General features: G+C 44.5%; 1 protein-coding gene across 4 annotated transcripts in view; it reads right to left on the bottom strand.

Moving 5' to 3' along the window:
* Nucleotides 1-4,075: 4,075 nt before the first annotated feature.
* The window catches only part of FRMD4B (FERM domain containing 4B), a 130,429-nt gene continuing 112,693 nt past the window's right edge, over nt 4,076-21,811 (bottom strand). For all 4 annotated transcript variants that reach the window (XM_065642487.1, XM_065642485.1, XM_065642486.1 and 1 more), the window contains exons 12-23: nt 20,585-20,661; nt 19,360-19,498; nt 18,721-18,862; nt 17,754-17,887; nt 17,544-17,663; nt 16,047-16,275; nt 12,665-12,721; nt 11,202-11,349; nt 9,858-9,983; nt 7,890-8,695; nt 7,170-7,302; nt 4,076-5,724 (exon numbers count right to left, since the gene is read on the bottom strand). In XM_065642487.1, coding sequence (XP_065498559.1) covers nt 5,604-5,724; nt 7,170-7,302; nt 7,890-8,695; nt 9,858-9,983; nt 11,202-11,349; nt 12,665-12,721; nt 16,047-16,275; nt 17,544-17,663; nt 17,754-17,887; nt 18,721-18,862; nt 19,360-19,498; nt 20,585-20,661 — 2,232 coding nt within the window. In that variant the 3' untranslated portion in view covers nt 4,076-5,603. The remainder of the gene's footprint in view (nt 5,725-7,169; nt 7,303-7,889; nt 8,696-9,857; nt 9,984-11,201; nt 11,350-12,664; nt 12,722-16,046; nt 16,276-17,543; nt 17,664-17,753; nt 17,888-18,720; nt 18,863-19,359; nt 19,499-20,584; nt 20,662-21,811) is intronic.

Genomic DNA, 21,811 nt, shown 5'->3' with positions numbered 1-21,811 from the left:
AGGATGGATGACAATACAGCAAACATTCAGTTGCCTCCTCTTCCGCTGTCCAGGCCTCAGGTGGGATCAACCCAGAGGTCCCAGCCCATAGGCGCAAATGCTGGTGTCAGGTTTAGAGAGAGATCAGTCTCCAAAGTACTAACCACGTGTCGGTGCAGGCAAGGACCATTTCTGGAACCAGCCACAACAAAGTCCGTCATACAAAGTTTATACCTGAAAGCATGAACAGATGCCACATGCAACCTTATCCCTTTCCCTGGAAACACCATCCATACCAGGATAAAGGTCCATTTTCTCAGTGCTCAGTGAAGCAGCAAACATCCACATATGCAGAGTTACACAAATTACATAAATCCAAATGCTAATTGATTCTAACGAAGGCTGCGTTATGTGGAAAAATGGTGGGCTGCTCCCAGATTAGAGCTGTAGGTCCCCTTCTCCTGCTTTACAGAAATATCATGTTCATTGCTTTCCTGGATTGGAAAACCAGGTTATCCCTGACTGATCTGAGGAGCAACACAGGGCTCTCCGTGCAGTAGGTGCCAGCAGCCTGGTGTCTTCAGCATGGGAAGAACAAGGGCAAGAGCAGGGAACGTGGCAGGAAGAGACATAACATCCAGCGTAGCATGAGAAAAACCACACAGAACTGTTTGTGTCTTCACACATTCACAAAATAAGATTTTTTTTTTTTCCACCATTGTATTTATCTCGAACAGCTGCAAAAAGTGACAGAAGTAATCTGAAAACCAGCCCAGGAAGTTTCTGCTACCAGCAAGATAAAACATTCCTAAGGATGCAGGTTTATTCCCTTGGCAACAGATCCCTAGGAGAAAAAAAAAGTCTATGGAAAACAGATAATTGGACTTTAATAAATAACCATTAAATACAATAAACACAATTAAAATTTTGCTCCTATTTGTTTTAACTTGATAGATTTCAGTATTTATGTGAGGCCCTTCTATACTTGAAGTTCTCAGCTTTCTACCTTAGCAATTTAATAAATATGATAGGAAAGCACAAAGGAGATTGAAGAATAGTGGAGAAAGCAGGAATCTTCCTAGGAAAGGTGTGAACTTACCCAGAAAGTGCCAGGCAAGTGCAGTGACAGGAGCTTCCCCGCAGGCTCAGAAGCCGCCTGCAGAAGCGGCTCTGCTGCAATAATCCCCAAAGCCCAGGAGATGGAGCAAACCTTCGGCCTTTATCGAATTTCCTACCGATATTCCAGCACTGGCTGGGCCACGGTGGAGGCTTCTTACCCCCCCAGGAGCCGCACAGCCTTGCTGCGTATGGAACTGCTGCAACAGTGCTCACATTTGAGCTGAACAAGTCCAAGATCATAAATGAAAAGTCAACACAAACCTGCAAGGGTCACGCATCATGTATTAAATCATCTTGGCTGACAAGTTTCAGCTAAGTATACTGGGGTGAATTTTAAAGATTTGTGATCTTTCAAGCTTTGCCTGTGCTTGGGGAGGGGGCTCCTGGTCTGAGTCTCGTCCGTGTCTGGTCCCTGTGCTGGAGCAATGTCAGACACCAGCCTCCCGCAGGGCTGGCAGCAGCTTCCCCCGGAGTTTGTCCTCCCACATCTCAGAGTATTTCTGTTCAAAACAGCAGGAAAAAACCCAAAACAAAACAAACCCCAAAAACCCAAACAAAAAACCCAAACAAAAAACCCAGGCAGCAATCAGAAACATCAGGCACAGCTGATTTTAGCACAGGGCCCTAATGCCTTTTTAAGGATTCCTGGCAAGGATTTTTTTTCTTCTTCACCCATCAACTGAAAAGCACCCAGAAATGTTCCATTACTTACGGTTTTATGTGGGTTTTTATTTCCCCCTCTACACTCTCATCTGATCAGCAGCATCTTCTGCCTTCTAAAGAGAGAAATGTTTGTGACGGTGTAAAATTGAACACTGTGGGTCTGTGGGTGTTATATATCAGTGTTTCACCTCTTGGCTTTGTTCTGGATCATATTAAGTAAGAATTTCTAGATATTTCTTCAAACTGGAAGGGACAGGAAGGATTTCAGATGAGTATGAGGGGCAGGAAAGCCCTTCTTGTCAATGCTGCTGGTCAGTCACCAGATGTCCTCACTAATCCTGGCGAGGAAGGGCTGTGGTTCAACAGCAGAAAACATAGATGAGGTAGCAATTCAAACAAAGCACAGCTAATCTGTATTTCAGCTGTGAACAAATGCAATAATAATTACAAATATGCCTTTATTACCTCTTCAGCTGCATTATACAGACCTGGTCTCTGTGGACAGTCGTGCACATGCATCAAAAGATCACTCTAGAAACACAGTGCAAACAAAGAAGCAGCTGAAGGTCTGCAAAAAGGAAAGTTAAGGGTCCTGGGGAACAACTAGCCAAAATCAGGTGTTGCATAAGCTGAGCTGCATCACCAGCCCCCTTGCTGGTGACGGGCAGGAGGTCCCATGGGGACACCATGTCCTCTGTCTCCTCCCCTGCACATCCTGAGGGCAACCCCAGCCCTTTGCTACCTGTCCCAGGCAACATCCAAGAAAGAGAAGTTGGATCTTCTTATTCTCTCCTCTCTGGGCCTCCTTCCTCACTCTGTACTTCCACCCTTCATGAAAGTTTCTCAGAACACAACCCTTGCAGGGCCAGGCATGCGGAGAACAACAAGAGGGGTTACAAGTGCTGCATCCTACCACTGATTTCCAGCTCCTCCGCAGCTCAGCTCTTGCTTACTGGACATAAGCAAGTCATGCTCTGAACTCTGGCCCTAGAGGTTTTATGCCCAATTTCCCCAAATACAGCACAGAGACTTCAGCCTAAACCCACTTCAAATTCCCACCCTCTCAACACCATCATCCAAAATTGTCCTGGCTCACTTGGAGCATGCCAGGAGGCCAGACCAAGTACCAGCATTGTGCCAACATGGATGTGTTAGACTGAGCTGCATCCTGAACGCTAACGGAAAAGGCAATACAAAACTCAGTGGGTATGGCATTAAACTAAAGGAATGCGAACAATGCTTTAAATGGGGCACAGACCTTGTCTCACACCTCGTTTATTTTTCTAAACGAAAAGCTTTGAGAGTGATGATAAATAACTGCCAGCCTGCACCAATACCGTTAGTTCTAGGTAAGGTATTGGACTTTCTACCACTCAGCTTCCTGCTCAAAACACCAGTGTTTTATAACAGCAGTGAGCATGATTCAGTTAAAGAGCTTCTGAACAGACAAACCTCAAAAACTACTTGGAGAAGTGGGAAAATATGACAACATGGGGGTATTTTCAGTGGGCACCGCTGTAAGTTCTTATTAATAGCTATTTTCACCAGCAACCTGGAAATAAGCATACAATTCAGTGGTGGTGGTGAAGCTCACGGACACCACAAAAGGTAGGAAATGACAAATAACTCTGAGGAGAGTGAGACTGAATAACTTCAACTGCTTGGTGACGAGGGCGCAGAAGCAGTTGTACATCTAGAAGCCAAGTCGCTCTTCCAGAAAGGTCTCAAGAGGGCATAAACTCAAAAGAGGACCCAGCAGATGAACAACACAAACCCCAAGAGCCACGCTCCAAAACAGGAAAGGCTGCAGCAATTTTTAGGTGCAAGGATAAACGAGCAAGAAGTTATTTCCAGAAACACGAGGCTGCCTCTGTCAGGGTGTCAGTGCTGAGCTGGGGCTGGCAGCGGGTTCAGGGAGAGGAACCATCCCACGGAGATGCTGCAGGAGCCCAGCTCGGTTCCTGGGGTGCAGCTCTGCTGGAGGGGCCCCACAAAGGCACCATCTACCACCCCTCATTCCCTTTGTATCATGAAAAAATTCAGACTTACAGACGTGTTTTGAGAGGTTTGAACTGCCCCAAGCCAAGCTTCCCCCACCAGAGGCCACTGACCCTCTGCACCCAACTTAACACCACAGGCCAAAAGAAATCAAACCATGGGAATTTACTCTCTCACTTCAAAGCCCTGAAATAACACACATTGCACTTTTCCAAGCACTCGAGTAGAAATAGGAGGAATGCTGAAGAGGCTTCAGTAAGCACACTTTTTAGTTTATTGACCTATACAAAATAATAGGTCTAAAAAATTCAGAAGTAGTAAAAGAATAAGCAAAAAGAGCTTTTGCATTTCTAGAAGGCTATACAAATATGCAAAACTGAGGAAATAAGTTATTTTTTATTTTGGTTTTGTTCGTTTAATTCCAAATCGCAACTCTAATAATACAAACAACTAAGTACCAGCTTAACAAGTGTGTCCTTCTGTATATATTACATGCTCTGGAATATTGGTAAAAAAGGTCAAAAAAGTTTAATCAAACTTTTCTATTCACAATATGAACAAGGAGTAACTAATCCTTTGTATAAAAGAAAAAAAGAGCACCATTTATGGAATCCTGAAGCACAGTACAGCTGAGAAACGAGATTTTACCCTATGCAAATGAGTTGTTGGAAATCACAGAAGATAACCCATGTCAATTTGTTCCTACAGATGGATGACATGAGGTAGGTTTATCCCTCTTACATCAAGACTGCAGTCACACTTTTTTCCTTACACAAATGGTTTCATGAAAAAGCTGTTCTGTCACTTAGTGACTTTGCAATGCACCTGGCAGTTCAGATGACTCGTGGTACAATCCTAATGCCCCTCATCTTAAGGCACCCACTTGGCTGTTTGTGTTTGCATCCACCTTAAAATACTGGCCCTCACCAACAGATTGTTCACTGTGTGATCACTGGAGCTCCCCACTGTGGATCCTTGATCCACTGTGGCAGAGCAAAATGTAATCATCACCCGCTGAACAGGGATCACTGTGCACCCACCGTGGAAATTTGCCTACCTCTCTGCACAGTGAAGTTGTACCATGGAAAGGTCATTAAGCAGGAGCTTATTAATTACACTTTGTCATGGAAGAGAGTTCAAAGTTCACTGCTTCTGTTTCCAAAATCCACAACCGCCTATAGCTTTACACAACATATTGTATCAGCAAATTATTTTCTTTCTAGAACTTGCTTGTGGTGCCAACACTCTTAACAACACCCCCAAAAATGGATACACTCATTCAAACCTCCATAATTAAAAAAAAAAAAATCCAGCCTTCCTTCAAGTAATGTTCCAATACTGATTAAATCACCCTTTGCCTCACGCACACAGTATCTATCCTTCATAAGCTTATGAAAGTCCTTTCAGGTCATCATAAGCCATGGCAGAATAAAATGTCATTTCTTTCAGACATCAGAATTGTGCTCCTAGAATTCCTGTTTTTTCTGTAAGAGTCTCCTTTTCACAGTTTTTTTTTCTCTGAGGTTTGCCTTCAACACCTCCCAATCTTCCAAAAAAGTGCTTGCTAAATATAAATACTTCAACCGAGTGCTGCATCTAGTCATAGATTAAACTGTGGCTTGCCCTTGCTCATGTAGGCTATCTGGATTCAGAAAGAAACACCATTCATGGTTAAGACTTTGTCATTTTGCTACAGTCCCTCTTAATGCTGAATTTAACCTGTACCAGCAAAACAGCCTGCTTCCTTTTTTTGTTCAGTTTGGAAGTTCCACCCGAGATCTGCCTCGGAGTCACAGCATTTTGTGCAAGGCACACGAGGGTACGAACGCGGGGCTGCAGGTCATCTACACAAGTGTCCCGGGCTTGGAGTCTTCGTGCCAGAATAACCTCTGCTCGTTGCTGTGCAAGTCTTCTTCCAACCGGCTCTCGTCATCGCCGCCCAGCTGGCTCGTCTCCGCATATGCTCTGTAAGAGAGACACGGCGTCAGGGATCAGCGGGAGCCAAGGGTCTTCCTCAGAGCCCCAGGTGCTACACAAACTCACGCAACCCCCTCAGGCTTGAAGCTGGTTATTGTGAGTTTACCCCAGTGTAATTTGGAACCAGACACGAACCCAGTTTTCATGCTGAAATCAGTCAAGCTGTGTGCAACAGGATCTCAGCTGCGCAAAATTGTCAAGACTATAAGGGCACATTGATTGCTCGTTTGCCATAATCACATTAAAATAGAAAATAAAACAGAGGAACGATCAGACAAGTGATTCAGAATATGGAAAATTAATAGCTAATAAATCTCATTTAGATAAAGCTGCCAAAATAAGCAGAGTTTTCAAAGCTTAATTATAGGAAGTTAATTTAGTAGAAACTGTATTTTTAAACACTGTAACTGTAGATCTTTTACATCACTGCAATAAAAAAGTCCATGGAATTTAGCTTAGAAACAATGATCTAGCAGAATCCTCTATATCTTTTCTTACACTTTCATTTATTTTAAATCAAACAAAATTAAAAATTTGGTTATTTTGCACAAGTCGGCCTGGCAGCAAGTGCAAGCTGCAACCCACAAAGCAGGTGGCACAAACTTGGGGTACTTACTACAGCTGGCTACACTTAGCATAAGCATATTTAAACATGATGGCATTTGTGGGGGCAGAGCCATTATCCTGGACAGGAGGTCTCTGTTCTCACTGGTAAGAGCTGACACACAATAGCAGGGGGAAGAGACCAAAAACACCAAGTAGAAGCAGCAGGAGAGTTGCAGGAGTTTCCCGAGGAGCAAGCAGCCCCTGGGCTCCCTGCGGCCCCTGGAAAAGCCCCCACAAGCAGAGAGGCCCTGACAGCAGCACCACATCCTGTCTGGTGCCTGGGTTAAACTCTGCCAAGCCAGATGTGCTTGGCAGATGTGGTACCGCCTTTGAACGCCTGCACTCAGACGTGAGGTTGAGGAGAGACATTTCCTTTCCTTGTTTTTCCAAAACATCAGCACAGGCACTACAGCTTCAGAAACAAAGGGCTGTGTCCTGCCAGACTGCTGATGAGTGCAGGAGTAACCTCCAGTCACAGGGTTGAGAGCGATCGGGCTCGGTGGGTGCTCTGCCTACAACATCATTCTGAGCATCGCAGCTACCAGAGTGCCAGATCTTTGACTGTCCAGCATCAGTCAGAGGAAAAGGCCGTGCAAAAAATTAGTTCATCCTTCACTACAACTGCTCCCCTCTTCCTCGAATATTGGTGGCACAGTTAGCGGTGGTACAGCTGATCTACTCCACACAGAGAAGACTTGCTCTCACAAAGTCAATTTTCTAATTACTCTTCATCCTGGCCCTTCAAAATCAAGCTGATTTTCTCAGAAGTTTTAACAGCCTGTGAAATGCAGGAGGAAGGGCAGAAAATCTTGATATGGTCTACTCACCGGCTCTGCAAAGGAAGGTTGCCGTAAACGTTTCCGTAACAGCTGGCGTAAGAGGAATGAGACAAAGTATCATAGTCTGAAAGTCCCAGTGCAAGTGGGTTTTGCCAGTTCACAGCAGTGTTTGCCGAAGATGCTGGAATTTAAAGAAAATGACAGCAAATCAGATCTTTCTCCAGCTAAATCAGGAGAGACAAATGCGACAATTCTCATTAGCGATCTCTATGGGTTTCTGCAGGACACACAAGCAGACAATGCAAACACAAAACATGATTTATAAGCCCTGTAGGGAGGACAGCACTGTGTATTTTGGAGCTAAGGAGTCTCTTTAAAAATACTTTCTGACCCATTCAGTGATGCCCATTGTACTGTATATTGGAAGCCATCATGGCAACTGCATTCACATGGCATGAAAGTTTTGCACATTGCTTTTAGTTGGTAAACATGCTTGTTTGAAACCCATATGGCTCTCTGTGCCTCTTTGGACTACTGCGCTTACAAAGAGTAAAAGGCAGTTTTACCCACAGAAGAAGGCAACAGGCAAGACTTTTTTCCCCAAGCATGGTACAAGAAGATCCTACTCAGTTCCTCATCTGCCTTTCAGGACCGAGCTCTAGCCTTGCTTCTACTCCGCTGACTTGATCAAGGCAGCAGATGGGGGCAGAATTTGATACACAGCAGGGACTTACAAAAACACTCCACACAGAAGAAGTAAGACATTACCCGAAGAGAAAGATGATACTCGACTGCTCGGAGAGCACAGCACCTGCAGACCAGCAAAGCCCAAACTCCTTTGAGATCCTCTGTCCGAATCAAAGCCCGCCTGCAGGCTATGACCCTGTTCTTTTTGACTGGAGGCACGTTGGTACCAACCACGGAGATGCTCTGCTACTAAGGCCTTGTGAATGTTTTTGGTTATATGCTCCGTTTTAGCAACTTGCTTCCTTGGAAGCCTTAGGGTTGCATATGGGTTGTGCGGTACTCTGTCCACTTCATCCTCATGGTAAGACCTGAATTCCCTGTAACGGTCATATCCGTAATGTGCTGATGAGCGATAGGAAGGATTGACACTGTACTGTCCCTCCGTATCACTCTCATAAACATATCCTCCATTGTAACAAACGTCAGATTCGGTGTATGGGGAATATCCAGAAATATAGTAACTAGAGGAAGGCTGCTCCTGACTTTTGTGGTAGACACCATTGCGGACATCCTTCTGGGCAAGATTTGGCATACTTCCTGAATTTGCAGCAGAAATGTTGTGTTTCTTTGACCTTCTTCGACCCCTGGTCCTGTTATCAAGTGTCTGAGTAGCATAATATGGACTGGGAGCAGGCGTCACACAGTAATATTCTGCACTTGACTGGCTAGTGTAGGATGATCCATCATCGAGGATCTCTGTGCTGCTGCTTCGCTGGGACTTTGAGAGGGTAAAGTCTGACTTTTCAGCGGGAGTCTCAGACAGCAGGTGGGATTGGGATTCCAGACTTCCACTGCGCTGCCGGCAATGGTGTGGGGAAACATCTGGCCTGAAACAACACAGGTGTAGGTTGGTTAAAGGCAGTCACATGCAAACGTAGAGTTGGAGAGAGTGCACATGTGCAAGTCAGACATGCTGCCTCCCCAACCAAAGCACAATACAAATGCAGTCTTTTCTTTACACATAGGGTATCTGCATTGCAAGATATTGAGCTTGGATGAATTTTAGATTTGCTACAATGGTAGGAGCGCTCTCATGTAAAAATCTATCATGGCGAGCAAGGTTAATCTGTGATAGAGATACATGCAGCAAAGCTGACAAACTCATATTTTGTAATGATTTACAGGAGGGTGCTCTCAGTTTTTAAGTAGGTAAAGGCTACACAAGTAAACGAGGTAAGAACAGAACACAAGCAGCGGGGATTCTTGTGGCTCTGTCTCTCAAGGTTGCATTACCCCAGCCAAATGAACCATGAACTCTTGACAGTGTTATAAGACGTATAACCTCTTTCCTTTCCCAGCATGGATTCTCAGCTGTCTAATAATACGGGTGAGCTCATGTTGCAGCTCTCTTCCCATAGTAAGGGCACCGAGTGGGAGCTCTCTATCTGGCCACTCAGTTTTTCAGGAGGCTTGTTGTAGGAATGTAGTCCACAGTAGACATCTGTTAGCTCATGAACAAGTTTTTGTGAGGAGACCATCAGCTGGCAGATAATACAATTTCATGAGCCTCACTTTGTTATAAAACAAGACTACAAAGGAACTGGAAAATAAAATCCTGGCTATCTCACAAGTATTCTAAAGACACTTTTTAAACAAGCATTACTTGTTAAAACTCTCTATAGGTGCCTATCTGAAAACGATCCTTCTCATAATGTCTTTCATGATCAGATAGGCAATACTTGTGCGCCAGCTTCTACCTCACTCCGAATTTTGCAGACACCCATTTGTGTGCTGTTGTTTGCCCAGACAGGGTTTTGTGCTCACATAAATGCTCTCACTCGCAAGTCACAAAGCTGGTGCAGGACTGTGTCAGAATATAGTGGCTGATATTAACCTTGTGCCTCCAATACCCAGAAAAGACATTTTGAGAGCCTAATCCTGCTGTAGGAAAAGCTGCACGGCAAAGGACCCTTTGACCTCTTTACACCATTTGCTTTTATTCTTCTGCTGTCCAAGATAAACGTTGCACTTAAAACAAAGCTCCCTTACTGTAAGTGGCTGCTGCTGTAGGCATTGCGCGTGAGCACGGGGGTCGTAGGCATGCTTCTCCCCCCATGGGGCTGGGATGGCCGCTCCAGGGTACGGTAAGGACTGCTGTGAGTTGAAAGTGGGTCCCTGTAATGAAGGAGACAACCCCAGTTAGGTTAAACACCATGCAAGTCACAGCACACAGGACACGTGCACCCTAAGGCTTGAAAAAACAAAATGAAGTGCAGAAAAAACAGGTAAGGGCATAACTGGATGTGCTTCTCCATATAAAGAACAGAACTGTTAACAGGAAGAAAAGAAAAGAAAAAAATCAACCCCTGCTTGTGGTTCAAGGGAGGTCCCTCATGATATGACTGGCAGGAATAGCTTCTGCCAAAGGACAGAAGTATGAAGCAGAAGAGAGAGAGCAGGTAACAGAGAAGCAAAGTAAACAGGTTTTAAAATGAAGCACATCATGGCTAAATGGTTACAGGTGGCAATAATTCAACTTCTGAACTTCATGTGGAAGAGTGTTCTGCTTAACTTGAGGGACAGACAAGAAAAATGCAAAGATATGACCTTGCCCAAAACTTTGCAACATTAAGCATGCCTTCAACAGCCTACTCATGCAAGACACAGTCCAAGAAGTATCAAGATCAGTGAGAATCCTTACACTGAGCACAACTAGTGCCAGATCAGACCCATGCAACATGATCACACAATCAGCAGAGCTACTGCAAACAATGTGCTCTGTGGAACTGTTCTGCTAGCTCAGAAAGTGCTCAAATCCTGTGGATACATACAGGAACCTCAGCCAGCCACTGCAGCTGGCACTAAGAACGGTTGACTCTGCTCTTACGAGGAGAATTGCCCATCAAGACCTATGCGAATTCTGTATGCTTTGACAATGTACCTGCTGAAATATCGATACCATCAGGAGAGATGTGTACAGTTTGGTGTTATCTGAAGCTGTTAAGGGCAGTCATCAGGGAAACTACGACTTGTTTAATTACTACTGAAAACAAACCATAGAAACTGAGACAAAAGGTGACAAGTACTGGTGTGCATGAGCAATTCCTTAAATACAGCACTTGCTATTAAATTTCTCACCCATCTTGAACTTCTTCACAAGGACTACACGACCCTACAATTTCAGGGATCATGACAACTACTCATGCATGCTTATCCACGCTTCTGTTACTGAACAGGAAACTTAACTCCCCATCCCCAAATCCTGCAATGGCAGCAGAGTGTGGAGGCAGCCGGCTCTGCTGCAGTGCCCGTAGTAACAGGAGTCTTGGCAAGGACAAGACAGAGCTCACACCACCAAGGTGGAGAGCAGGGCGGCAGTGAGACGTGCTTTACCTGGAGTGTCTGGTTTCCAAGAGCTGCTCATTTACGGATGACTTTCTGAGATGAATTCTCTCCACCCCGAGGGACTTTGGTGGAGGAAGCCTCGGAGAAAGCTGCGCAGAGCTGGGTCTCTGTGCTGGCACAGGAAGCGATTCACTGACTGTTGAAAAGAAATATGTATTTTGTTAGCAAAATCCTTGATATTTTTGCCCTATATGCAAGTTTGTGGCCCCTAAGCAGAAGCACTTTGCACTACAGAGACAAGAAGTTGTGAACCTAGAAAGACTCTCCCGCCTGCACCAAGCTCTCCTCCACACAGGCAGGACACCACAGAGGTTTGTACAGATCTCAGCAGCACCGACTCCCGTGGCGATTACACACTGCTTGGGGCTGTGCCAGATCACAAACTGGAACTTCCTTGGGAAAACACCTGTTTGCAGCACGATCCTTCCCAGAGCCAAGCAGGCAAGCTCAGCCTCTGCAAAGGCCAGTTCCTCTCCCTCACCTTCCAGCTCTTTACTTGAAAACATCATTTTAAGAATTAGTTTTGAAACAGAATGTAAAAGGGACTGACTTCAAAAGCAACCGAATGAGCAAAGACAACTGACAGACAAATTTGCCTGAAGGCAATTGGGAAGACACTGGTTTGATCCTTGTTCTCACTTTGCTTAGGACACAACCCAGGTCCCATCAGAGCCAAGAGGAAACTCCAACTAATATACATAAATGCAGGAGAATCACAGAAAACATGTTCACAAGCCAAAGCCCTGGCTCTACTTCTACTTGTACAAGCAGGAATCAGGTATAATTCCATTTTAAAGCACCAGATAGGTTGTACAGGTCTAAAACTGGGACAAAGTAAGATCAGAATCAGGCCGTAACTGAAAAGTGAGTAATAATTTAGATAATGTTTGTCCCCAAATGATGATTATCTAGTTTAAGGGAGAGGCAAGCCAAGTCCTTTCCACCTTGTGGAACAGGGTGTGAATGTGTGTCTGTGGGTGTGTGTGTGAAATGAGTAAGCTGAGCAAACACCATACCCATGCAAGATGCAAGCTCACCAGGTAACAGCTAAATGTAAACAGATCATTAATATCTGTGCCTATTTTTTTTTTTTTTTTTTTTAAGTTTTATAGTAGCTGTGAGGACAGAAGGGCTGGGCAAACCCCCCAAGCTTGTAACTCCTTTAGCCGTTCATCCTCCAGGTCCTAGGGATGTAGTTTTTGACTTCAGCTTGTAGGTTGGTCACATTAAAACCCATCCCCTTCTCTAAAGATTACTCAGATGAGCTCACAGACCAGACACTTTCAATAACTAACCCAGGATGAAGACAGACACTCCTGATCAAGTTCTTTTTGCCTCTGCTACAAAGTAATTTGCCATTGAAAGACAAAGTAGCAGGTTAAAGGATATAAAGTCAATGGAATACCTCTGAACAGGCATACTTCACAGGAATAAAAGGATAAGCAACATACCATCATCGTAGGTCATTGTGTCAGACAAAGAGCTGCTCTCAGATGGAATTATATCATCTGTGAATAAAAAACACACACTTTAAGGACAGAAGACCCAGCATTAATTTCCAAATATCACATACAATTTATTTTCTACAGCTTCAGAGCCAGCTGCTACTTGTAATGCTCTAATCTGTGTGCTTTAGCCTTCTCAGCCTGATGACAGTCCTGCTTTGGAGTATAGCATGACCCAGTTGTGTTCACTGCGGTTCAGCAAGCTCCCTATGTAATTATTAAAGGAGTTTTTTTTTTTTCAACTGCAGCGGGAATCAGGCCAAGACTTACAAAGGTGTTTTCCACCCAACTTCCAACAGATCTCACCGGGTGTTTTGGTCCTTCAACAGTAATCACGAGCCTACACAGACACATAGATCTTGGCTGCTAGCATCTAATCTCCTCTAGGTACACCTGAAATCCCACCAGGTAGGTATAAAATGCCTTTTGAAATTTGGCATTCACTTTTGAATGTTTCATCAGCATACAAATTGTTTCAATTAGATTAATATGAATTCAGAATAATTCTACTGATTTCAATCAAGTTATCACAAATTCCAACACCACAGAGAGCAGTAACAGTTTTGAGGATGTTGCAGATTTTTTTTCTGTTTCTTTTATGTTTTGTCATTTATTCAAAGTGCTTTACTGCATCTGCCTGTCCTCTCACCTTGCTGTTACACGCTACCACTCACACAGAAACAACCTGTCCTTGCTGAGGTTTAGAACAGACCATCAGTGGCAGAGAAATTAGGCTGGTGATAAAGAGCAGCATAAGAGATAATTAACCCACAGAAAAATCTGCTTCTAGGCTGTTTCTGGCAAGATACGCTGCTGGTGGGGTAAAAACTCTATGTGAACCTCCATGCAAGAGGGAGGGGAAGCAACAAAAGACGATGGCGGCAGCCACTTTGTTTGACACCTGCTTCCCCCATCACTCATCGTGAGCACATGCAATGTATGTTGTTCCCTCGCTGTTGTGCTTTGCTTCGAGGAAAGATCTGGTTACAAGTTTGTTCAATAGAGCAGCTTTTCAAGAGCAGCAAAACATCAGGGCTGGCCCCTGCCTTGAGGGGACTTGTCAGACCACCGAGGACGGGTTGCAGCTCTGCTTGCAACCCGACACTGGGAAAAAGCTTCAGGGGACTTTATTCATGTGAATTTGACCACATAGTGGTGAAATACAGAACTGGGCTGAAGGCGAAGAAGAAAAAAAACCTACTTAGAAGAAAAACAAAACCAAAACAAACCAAAACCCCAAAAACAACGAAACACCCCAAACAAAAAAAACCCAACCAAACAAAAACCAAAACCAAACAAGACACCAAAAAAACCCAAAAAAGACAGTCTAAATCTATGGTGCTGGATTCACATAGGGTCTGCAATGCTGACATATGGAGGAGCTCTGAATTTAAATCTTAAATCTGTACAATTGCCTAAAAAAGTGGAAGAAACTCTGGGCTACAGAGGAAGCAAAGGAATAGGAGAGTGGAACATGGGAAGCGGGAGACAGTCCAGTATGTCCTTCACCTCCCATCCCCTGGGGGTTAGGGTTTGGTTCAATAAATCAATGTTACTATTTAACACATCATTTCCAAAAAGTCATTCCCCAAATTCACAGCCACAAGTGACTCATGACTGTTCAGCTTTCTGAAACCCTGTCCCTTGAGAACCCGAGAGTACAGTCAGCAATGGTGAAAAGGTTACACATTAAACCAGTTACTGAAGCAGGTGACAGTTCTGCTTCAGGTAATGTAAACAAATACATGCCGCACTGCAGGAGCCAGGAACTGGAAGGGAACGCAGCTAACTCATTGCTGGCTAAGTATTTGCTGTCTTGCAGCCCCTACCTGCAGGGAACCCTTCTGAGACACAGAGTCCAGCCCCTTCTGGCTGTGTCCCCCCCATCTCAGACAGCAAACAAGGATGTCATGTATCAAATGTTTCAAAATTATGGGCTAAATGTATAAAGACCAACTCCTAAGTTGCCTTTTTGCACAACAGGACAAGAAAACCACCCGCAGCAGCTAACAGTGACTGAGGACAGATGCTGCTGCCTCATGGGGCTCTTCCTGCTCACCAACCAGGAGCTTCCTGGTTGTTACTACACATCACATGTTCCAGGTAATGCGGGACCTCCCACAATTAATATCCAGATTGGTGAGCAAGAGACTGGAAACACAGATGTTTTCCTCATCTCTGTCAGTCAGGAACTAGCTGGGTCACATTAAATAAGATCATCAGCCTTTCAGAATAAGCACTCTATGATGATGGATAGCACAGTGCTGCTGTGGCTTATGCTGGGTAAGAATCCAAACCAAGCTCTCAACAGGAATGGGGCATGGCAAAGGTTTCCCCAACAGAAACCTGGCAGTGCACAGGAGAAGGGAAAATACATCTCATCTCAAGAGTCAGTGAGGGAGTATCAATATAAACAGCAAAAAAATCTTGCATTTTCTTTCCCACCTTGCAATTCCCAGGAAACACCCCTCTAACGTCACAAAAGAATATTTCCTCTGGGACAAAGGGGGTAAAAATAAATCAATTAAACATTAACAATTATCCATATATATTTTCAATGGAGAAGTAAAACGTCCTAAAACTGTTAATCACTATAGAAAATAAAGAACCTGCAATACCTATGAGCTTTTACTATTCCCAGACTCCTTCAATTGGCTTGGATACTAGCAAGTTTCCATGCTTTATCCTAGGAAACAGCAAGAATCTCACCTCCCTGAGGAAAGTCACACTTTCAGAATGGAGCAGCCAAGGAAGGGTATTTGCTTCCCCATGCTCATCACTGGCAAATGCATTTAGTTGAAAATCTGTTTGCACCTATTTGCGTTCATAAACTCTTGAACTTGGCTTATGTCTTCTGGGAAATCAGTAATTTTTAATCAAGAAACAAAGCCTTTGATCCTTATTTCCTCTATCTTGCAGAAAAACTCAGAGGTTCTAGTTTTGCTAGAACTGCAGCATTGCAGAAGGAAAGGGAGAAAGATCTTTTATGTGGCAGCTTAGCCCATTCGGTGCACTCAACGCACGAAGAATTAAGACACCACACCAGTTTCGGCTACGATGCTCCCGCCAGCCTTTCTAAGCACAGCACCTTTGCTCTGTACCTGTGCTGGAACGTGTCCGCACTTGTTCCTAAAGCTGCAGCTTATTCTGCCCTTAGCCTATAAGCAGTGCACTTGGCATATCAGATGCAGCAATTGCATCTCTTTTTTCTTACTTAACTGCCTTGAAGAAGATAAAAATCATAGAGGAGATATAAACAAAACTTGTAACTGAGCCAAATTACTTTTTGTTTTCCTGTTTTCAGAGTACAGGTAATTCTTTTGTTTACCTGGTAGAATAAGAGTAGATTTCTGGGTTGGTTTTTTGCCACACTTGATTCTATACTCATTTATGGAATTTTCTATCTCTTGCAGCTTTTTTACAGCATCGGCATACTCTTGCTTTCTTTTCTTCTTCACATTTTTGCAGAGGTCTGGCTCACTGGCAAGTTTCTTGGCAGCTTCCACTAGTTTTTGCTGTATGATAAAATTGCTCTCCAAGTCCTGCAAAGTGGGATCCTGCAAATTTGTAAGATGAGTTATTTGCTTGTATTCTGGGTAGAAATTATCTCAATGAAGACTATTGAACAGAAAACCTATTTTCGTGATAATGAAGTGAAATCTTGAGCACAACACACAGAAACACAAAAGCTTATACACAAGACAATCTAAGCATATGAAATCCTTAAATCTTATTTCTCTGACAAGTGTAAGATTGAGATCTCTTGTGAAAGGTCCAAAGTTCTCAAGCCTGAGTGACATGAAACAGATACCTAAATTCAGGTTTAGACCCTTCTGTTAAACAAGCCAACCTCCAGCCTGTTAAATCTCCTGCTTCAAGTCCAAGCCTGAAAATGTCTGTTCAAAAAAATCTCTGCTTTAGAGAAAACAAAAATGGAAATTGAAATCACCATACCTACGTAACAGGGATTTGGAGGCTTTAATTAACTGTTTGTAAACAACTTTGAGAGGCTCAGATGAAAGGTGCTGCCCAGGTGCTCAGCAACATGTTATTAAAACTGGTCAGCAGAATTTTGTTTCAATAGCATTTAAGCAGTCTACATAAAATAAGTTTGCGGCAGACACGGATTACACCAGTCCTGTAATCCAGGGGAGTGAGTTTTAGGTCAAAGACAGATCCAAAGTGCCCAACACCTACTTACTATTTGGATGATAAAGCTTGTTAACAAATCTCACAAGGAATGAGGAAGAATGGTATGTGTCCAGAAACTGCATATCCTGAGTCAGTGTCTGCCAGCAAAATTCACATTAGCTTCTTGAGCAACATACAGAGCTTTTACATAGGTGGAACTTGCATTAAGCCAGAGATTAATGTCCTCTTGCTGTCACCTGTCACACAAATATGCTCATGGACAGCTGATTTTGCAAGGAGGACAGTGCACACCTCTGCCACGTTCTGGGTTCAAACACAATCTCAACATGACAACTCAATGCTCAAGAAAAGCTCATAGTTACAGGTTGCCAAATGGTATTATGCACCTGCTCTTCTCTAGTTAGCAGCAATATGTCCATTAAAATTCAAACAGCATGGTCAAATCCGGGGTTCAGGTCAGGAGATTAAGGCTTTTCAGCCAACTTCCTGGTCATTTCAAAGGCAGCATGGCTGAAATCAAGGCAGTACCCATCTATATTTCCCAGCCTATGCAGGCGACTGTCCCAGCTGCCTCCTCTTAAACAATCGGGGAAGAGCTGGATTATTTACAAGTGGCTTTGGCCACCGGTCTGGCCACCCCACCTTTGCCGTGAGAACAAACTGCAGTGCTCACCTCTTCAGTGGGGAGCAGGTTGTCATCCAGCTTGAACGCCGTGCCAACACGTCTCCTGACCTGGGGAGGTTCCTCGCCAGCGCTCAGAGGATACTCCTTGGGCATCTTACCCGTCAGCTCCTGGGGAACAGAAAGGGCTCCACGTGAAGGTCCAGAGGGAGAGAAGGGCTCTCACCCACCCCAACCCCAGCATAAGGTGCAAGTTCTTACCGCCTCTCGCAGACAGATTTTCTTCAGCTCCTCAACTTTCTGAAGCAGCTTTTCCTGAAGGAGTTTCTCTTTCCTCTTTAGTTCCATAATTTTCTCCTTCTTTTGTTCTTCATTGACCTCTGAATCCTGAGAGCCTGAAAAATACACTCTCTATATCAGAGGATTTGCAGATAGAAGCCTTTTTTTTCTGGTCAAGTAAGCCAAGATCTCCCAAAAGCAGTCCAGGCCAGCAAAACAACACATTATTCAAAGTACAACATCCAGCTCTTGTATCATCCAGCAAGCAGGCTTTTACAAAATCTGTACTTTTTTAAACCCCCAATATATATCTTTGCATGATAAGTCCCACATACACACCCCCAAAAAAACCACTACCCAAACCATAAATCATTGCATTAGCAGTATCTACAATACATTTGATATTTTGGCTTTGACTTTGCTTTCGAGACAGACACAGAGGCTCCTCACTTGGGCTTCACACCTCAAGGCACCTACATGCAGCAGTCAGGCTCTTCCCTTCCCCTTTTTTCCCCTCCTCCAGTGTCAGGGGAGAGATCTAAAGTCCACTCCAGAGCTGAGCGTTATTTGAAAGCATTTATCTTCTCTGCTCATTTTTGAGGAAGCTCAGGGCAATTCAACTCCTGGAACAGGTGCTTAAAGTCAGCCTGGATCATATTTCCTTTGGACTTTGACAAGACTTACAGTACATTCAAGGACTGGCTGACCGGTAAACTGATGCCAAATTATTAATGGACCCAGGAGTATATGGGTGCTTATCCATTTTTATCTCCTTATTTAGTTACGGGGGGCAGGGAAACAGCAGATTATACCATTGATGTTACTGTTTCAGACACATAACTAATATATGCCTTCATGTATGTCACTGTATTTATGGTCAGCTAACCTCATTTTCCCTTTTAATATACACCACTGTACTTCACTACCTTGCATTTACAGAAAGTATTACCTGATGAGATCAAACTGCCATTGCTGGCCATAATAAGCTGGTTCTTTGCCTCCAAAGTCACTAGCTTCGAAACTTTTGGTGTTCCCATCTCTGTCAGATCCATGGCAATATCATCCAAACTTCTGGCTGAAGGAATTTTTGCCTGAATGAGTTAAAAAAAAAAATCCAGCCTGATCAAGTTACCTCTAATTGACTTCAGAACAAGGGGTCACAAAAGATGATGTTTCACACTTCATCTCCCACAAAATGAAGGGCTAAAGCAACAGCATCACACAAAGCTGTGCTGGCATTCCTCACCCCCTCTATCCCCAAAGCCTGAATCATCTCCCAACTCAAAGCTTCTTTGCTGTTTGCACCATGTTCAAAATGAACATGAGAAGGAGACACAAGAAAAAGCAGATTAAACACTGAGACATGGGAATTCCCTCTTCTGTGATTACACTTCCACAGCTCTTAATTGCAGGCAGGCTAAAATGGATCAAATAACAATATTGTCAGTCACAGACAGCTCAAAAAGCTGACAAAAATGAATTGTAGTTTTCCTCTGGAGAATAGTTTGTTCGTAGAAAAGCATACACCAAAGGATATGCAGGAAAGGTGTTGAAACTTATGCCCACAGTAAAATGCCTTATAACTTACTTTGCTTTGCTTTCTGTCCAAGTAGAACTGATGCTGACTGATTGCCATTACCCAGATGGATTTGATCAGGGAAGTGTTTGCATACCAGGTTTGCACTACCAGTCCACTCTGACCAAAGGTCCTTCTTGACACTGAAATTCTGAGAAGAAAATAAATGCAATTTCAGGACAGGTCTTTGAGGTTTAAAGTCTCAAATGCTTCTCTCTTTATTAGGCAAAGCTCAGCCATTATTTTAAAAATGCAAAAACTCAGATTTCCTTCTCCTCACCACCTGGTGCTGCTGCCTTTCCTCCTTCCTAACCTTACTTTAATTCTACAAAGTTAAAGTTGAAGTCCCTCCCAGTTGAGCTTTGCAACACGGAGCAGTAACAACTGCTGTGCCTTTTAGTTCAGCAGCACAATTTTGCTGCTGAGACCAAAAGTCGGGTACACTACAAACCTAGAAAGGGCAAGCAGACTGCCATGGGATCCTGAAAGGAGTGACCAGGCAGGATGGGGAACCTGGGGGGATCAGCAGAGCATCTCGCTGCTCCTCCTGGGCCAGCTGGGAGGCAGAGTGGTCCTGTGCCAGAGGTAGAAAGGACAGCAGCAGGAGAAGCAGAAAGGAAGGTAGGGTCAGAAATTCACTCTGGGCAAAGGCTCTTTCTTCTTGGGAGGGATCTAGAGAGGAAGGCAAAAGAACGCAGCCGGCAGCTGAGCTCCCACTTTCCCCCCTGGCTGCTTTGGGCCCCTGCAGGCTCCAGCTCAGAGGAGGGAGCATCGCTGCCAAGGCAGGGGAGGGCAGAAGGTGAAAAACAAAGTCCTGTGGGCTGCATTCCCAGGTCTCCTGCTGCACAGGCACGTTACAGAGGCCTCTCAGAGAAGGGGTTTGTAAAGCAAGCAAATTTGGCCCTGATGAATAGTCCTCCCTTTGCTCCAAGAACTCCCTTGGTGGACGAAATAGGAAATCTGAGAGGACACCCAGAGCTGTAACACAGTCACTCCAGCTTGCTCACTATGGCCACAACATCACGGCACTACTTGTCCATCATCCACAGCCCGGATTCAGCCCTGGTATATTCTTTCAAACGTGGGATCAGGCTCAGTACTGCAAAGCCCTGGGTAAACTCAGGTCTGTGTTGAGCTCAGAGGCAACTCCCATCCCTATCTGTTAACATAAGGTGATGAATCCCCAGTCCAGGTAAAGATTCATCCTGCTGCTGTTAACTGCCTCCTCCAGCCTCACCTGCGGGGATCGTGTACTTCCACAGCAAACTTCTTTTCACGGAAATAGAGATTTTCCAGCTGTTTCCATTGAAATAGCTACGAGAGATGGGAGAGAGAAGCAGAACACTGTCACTACAAGAATCGCCAATCATTTCCCCGCAAGGTTATGTAATTTCAGCAGATTACAATTCCTGTGTATCTTCAGCTATGGCATGGACTCAGCAATAACGACACATATAACACCAATTAAGACCATAAATATATGGGATGCCCCTCAAGTAACTTCACGCTCTTACAGACAATGCATTGCAGATTGAGGATTTTGCCTGTGACAACATCCATTTCCATCAATAGCATGTTTAATTTCACTGCTAGAAGTTCACAGAGATCTTGGGGATGGCAGCTAAATTCATTTTCTCTCTGATTAAATGCAAAAATCTCTAAACAAAGTAATTGCATAGACACCTGGTCTCTTCTCTCAGTCAGAACATTCCCAGGGAATGGCAGGAGCTCAGCGAAAACCAAGACCTTTCTTTTCTGAAGACACTGAGCGATTCAGCATGACATTTTGGAGCAGGAGTACAACACATACCAAGAAACAGCAGCTATAGGAGGAAGCCACCCTACAACACATACTTCTGTAAGGAAACCACAGATTTCCTGCAAAGTGCCAGCTAGGATAAGAGATCAAAGTCAACCAGGGCTTGGCAGCTGCACCCGTGGGATCAGAATTTCATATGAATCTGCTCTTGCTTTGCCCCAGCATTAGCTACCCTCTGGGGATGATCCACCAGGGGTTGGATCTTCTCAGCCCAGCTCTGGCTGAGCCGTTTCCCTGGGTACAGGTTTCTGCAGCACCACCTCCTGCACCCTCTCCAGCAGGGCCAGGGCGTGTGGGTGCACATGGAGACCTGCACAGGTGTCCCCAGAGAGGTCACCTGGAGATCACAGGGTGCAGCAGCACACGCTGTAGTTTACAGCCAGCTGCTTTCCAGAGCTACAGCCCATGCAGAGTACCTGAGGTACTTCCACCCAGACTGGGCAGGCAGGGCCAGTGTTAACTGGGAGAGATCAGCTTTCAACGCTAGTGATCCAGCCGAGGCACCTGGGCCATTACAGTGGCCCCCTCCTTCCCCACAGGAGTTTCACACAAGCCTTCCAGGCTGCAGCCACCACGGCAGAAGTCCCCAGCACAGGTGACATTCCCACTGGCCTCCCCCAAAACCCCACACTCCAACTACGGAGG

The sequence above is a fragment of the Caloenas nicobarica genome, chromosome 11, assembly GCF_036013445.1.
Source record: "Caloenas nicobarica isolate bCalNic1 chromosome 11, bCalNic1.hap1, whole genome shotgun sequence".
In the NCBI taxonomy this organism is placed as follows: domain Eukaryota; kingdom Metazoa; phylum Chordata; class Aves; order Columbiformes; family Columbidae; genus Caloenas; species Caloenas nicobarica.
Note: the sequence above shows the minus strand (reverse complement) of the source record. Positions and strands in the feature narration are given on the sequence as shown.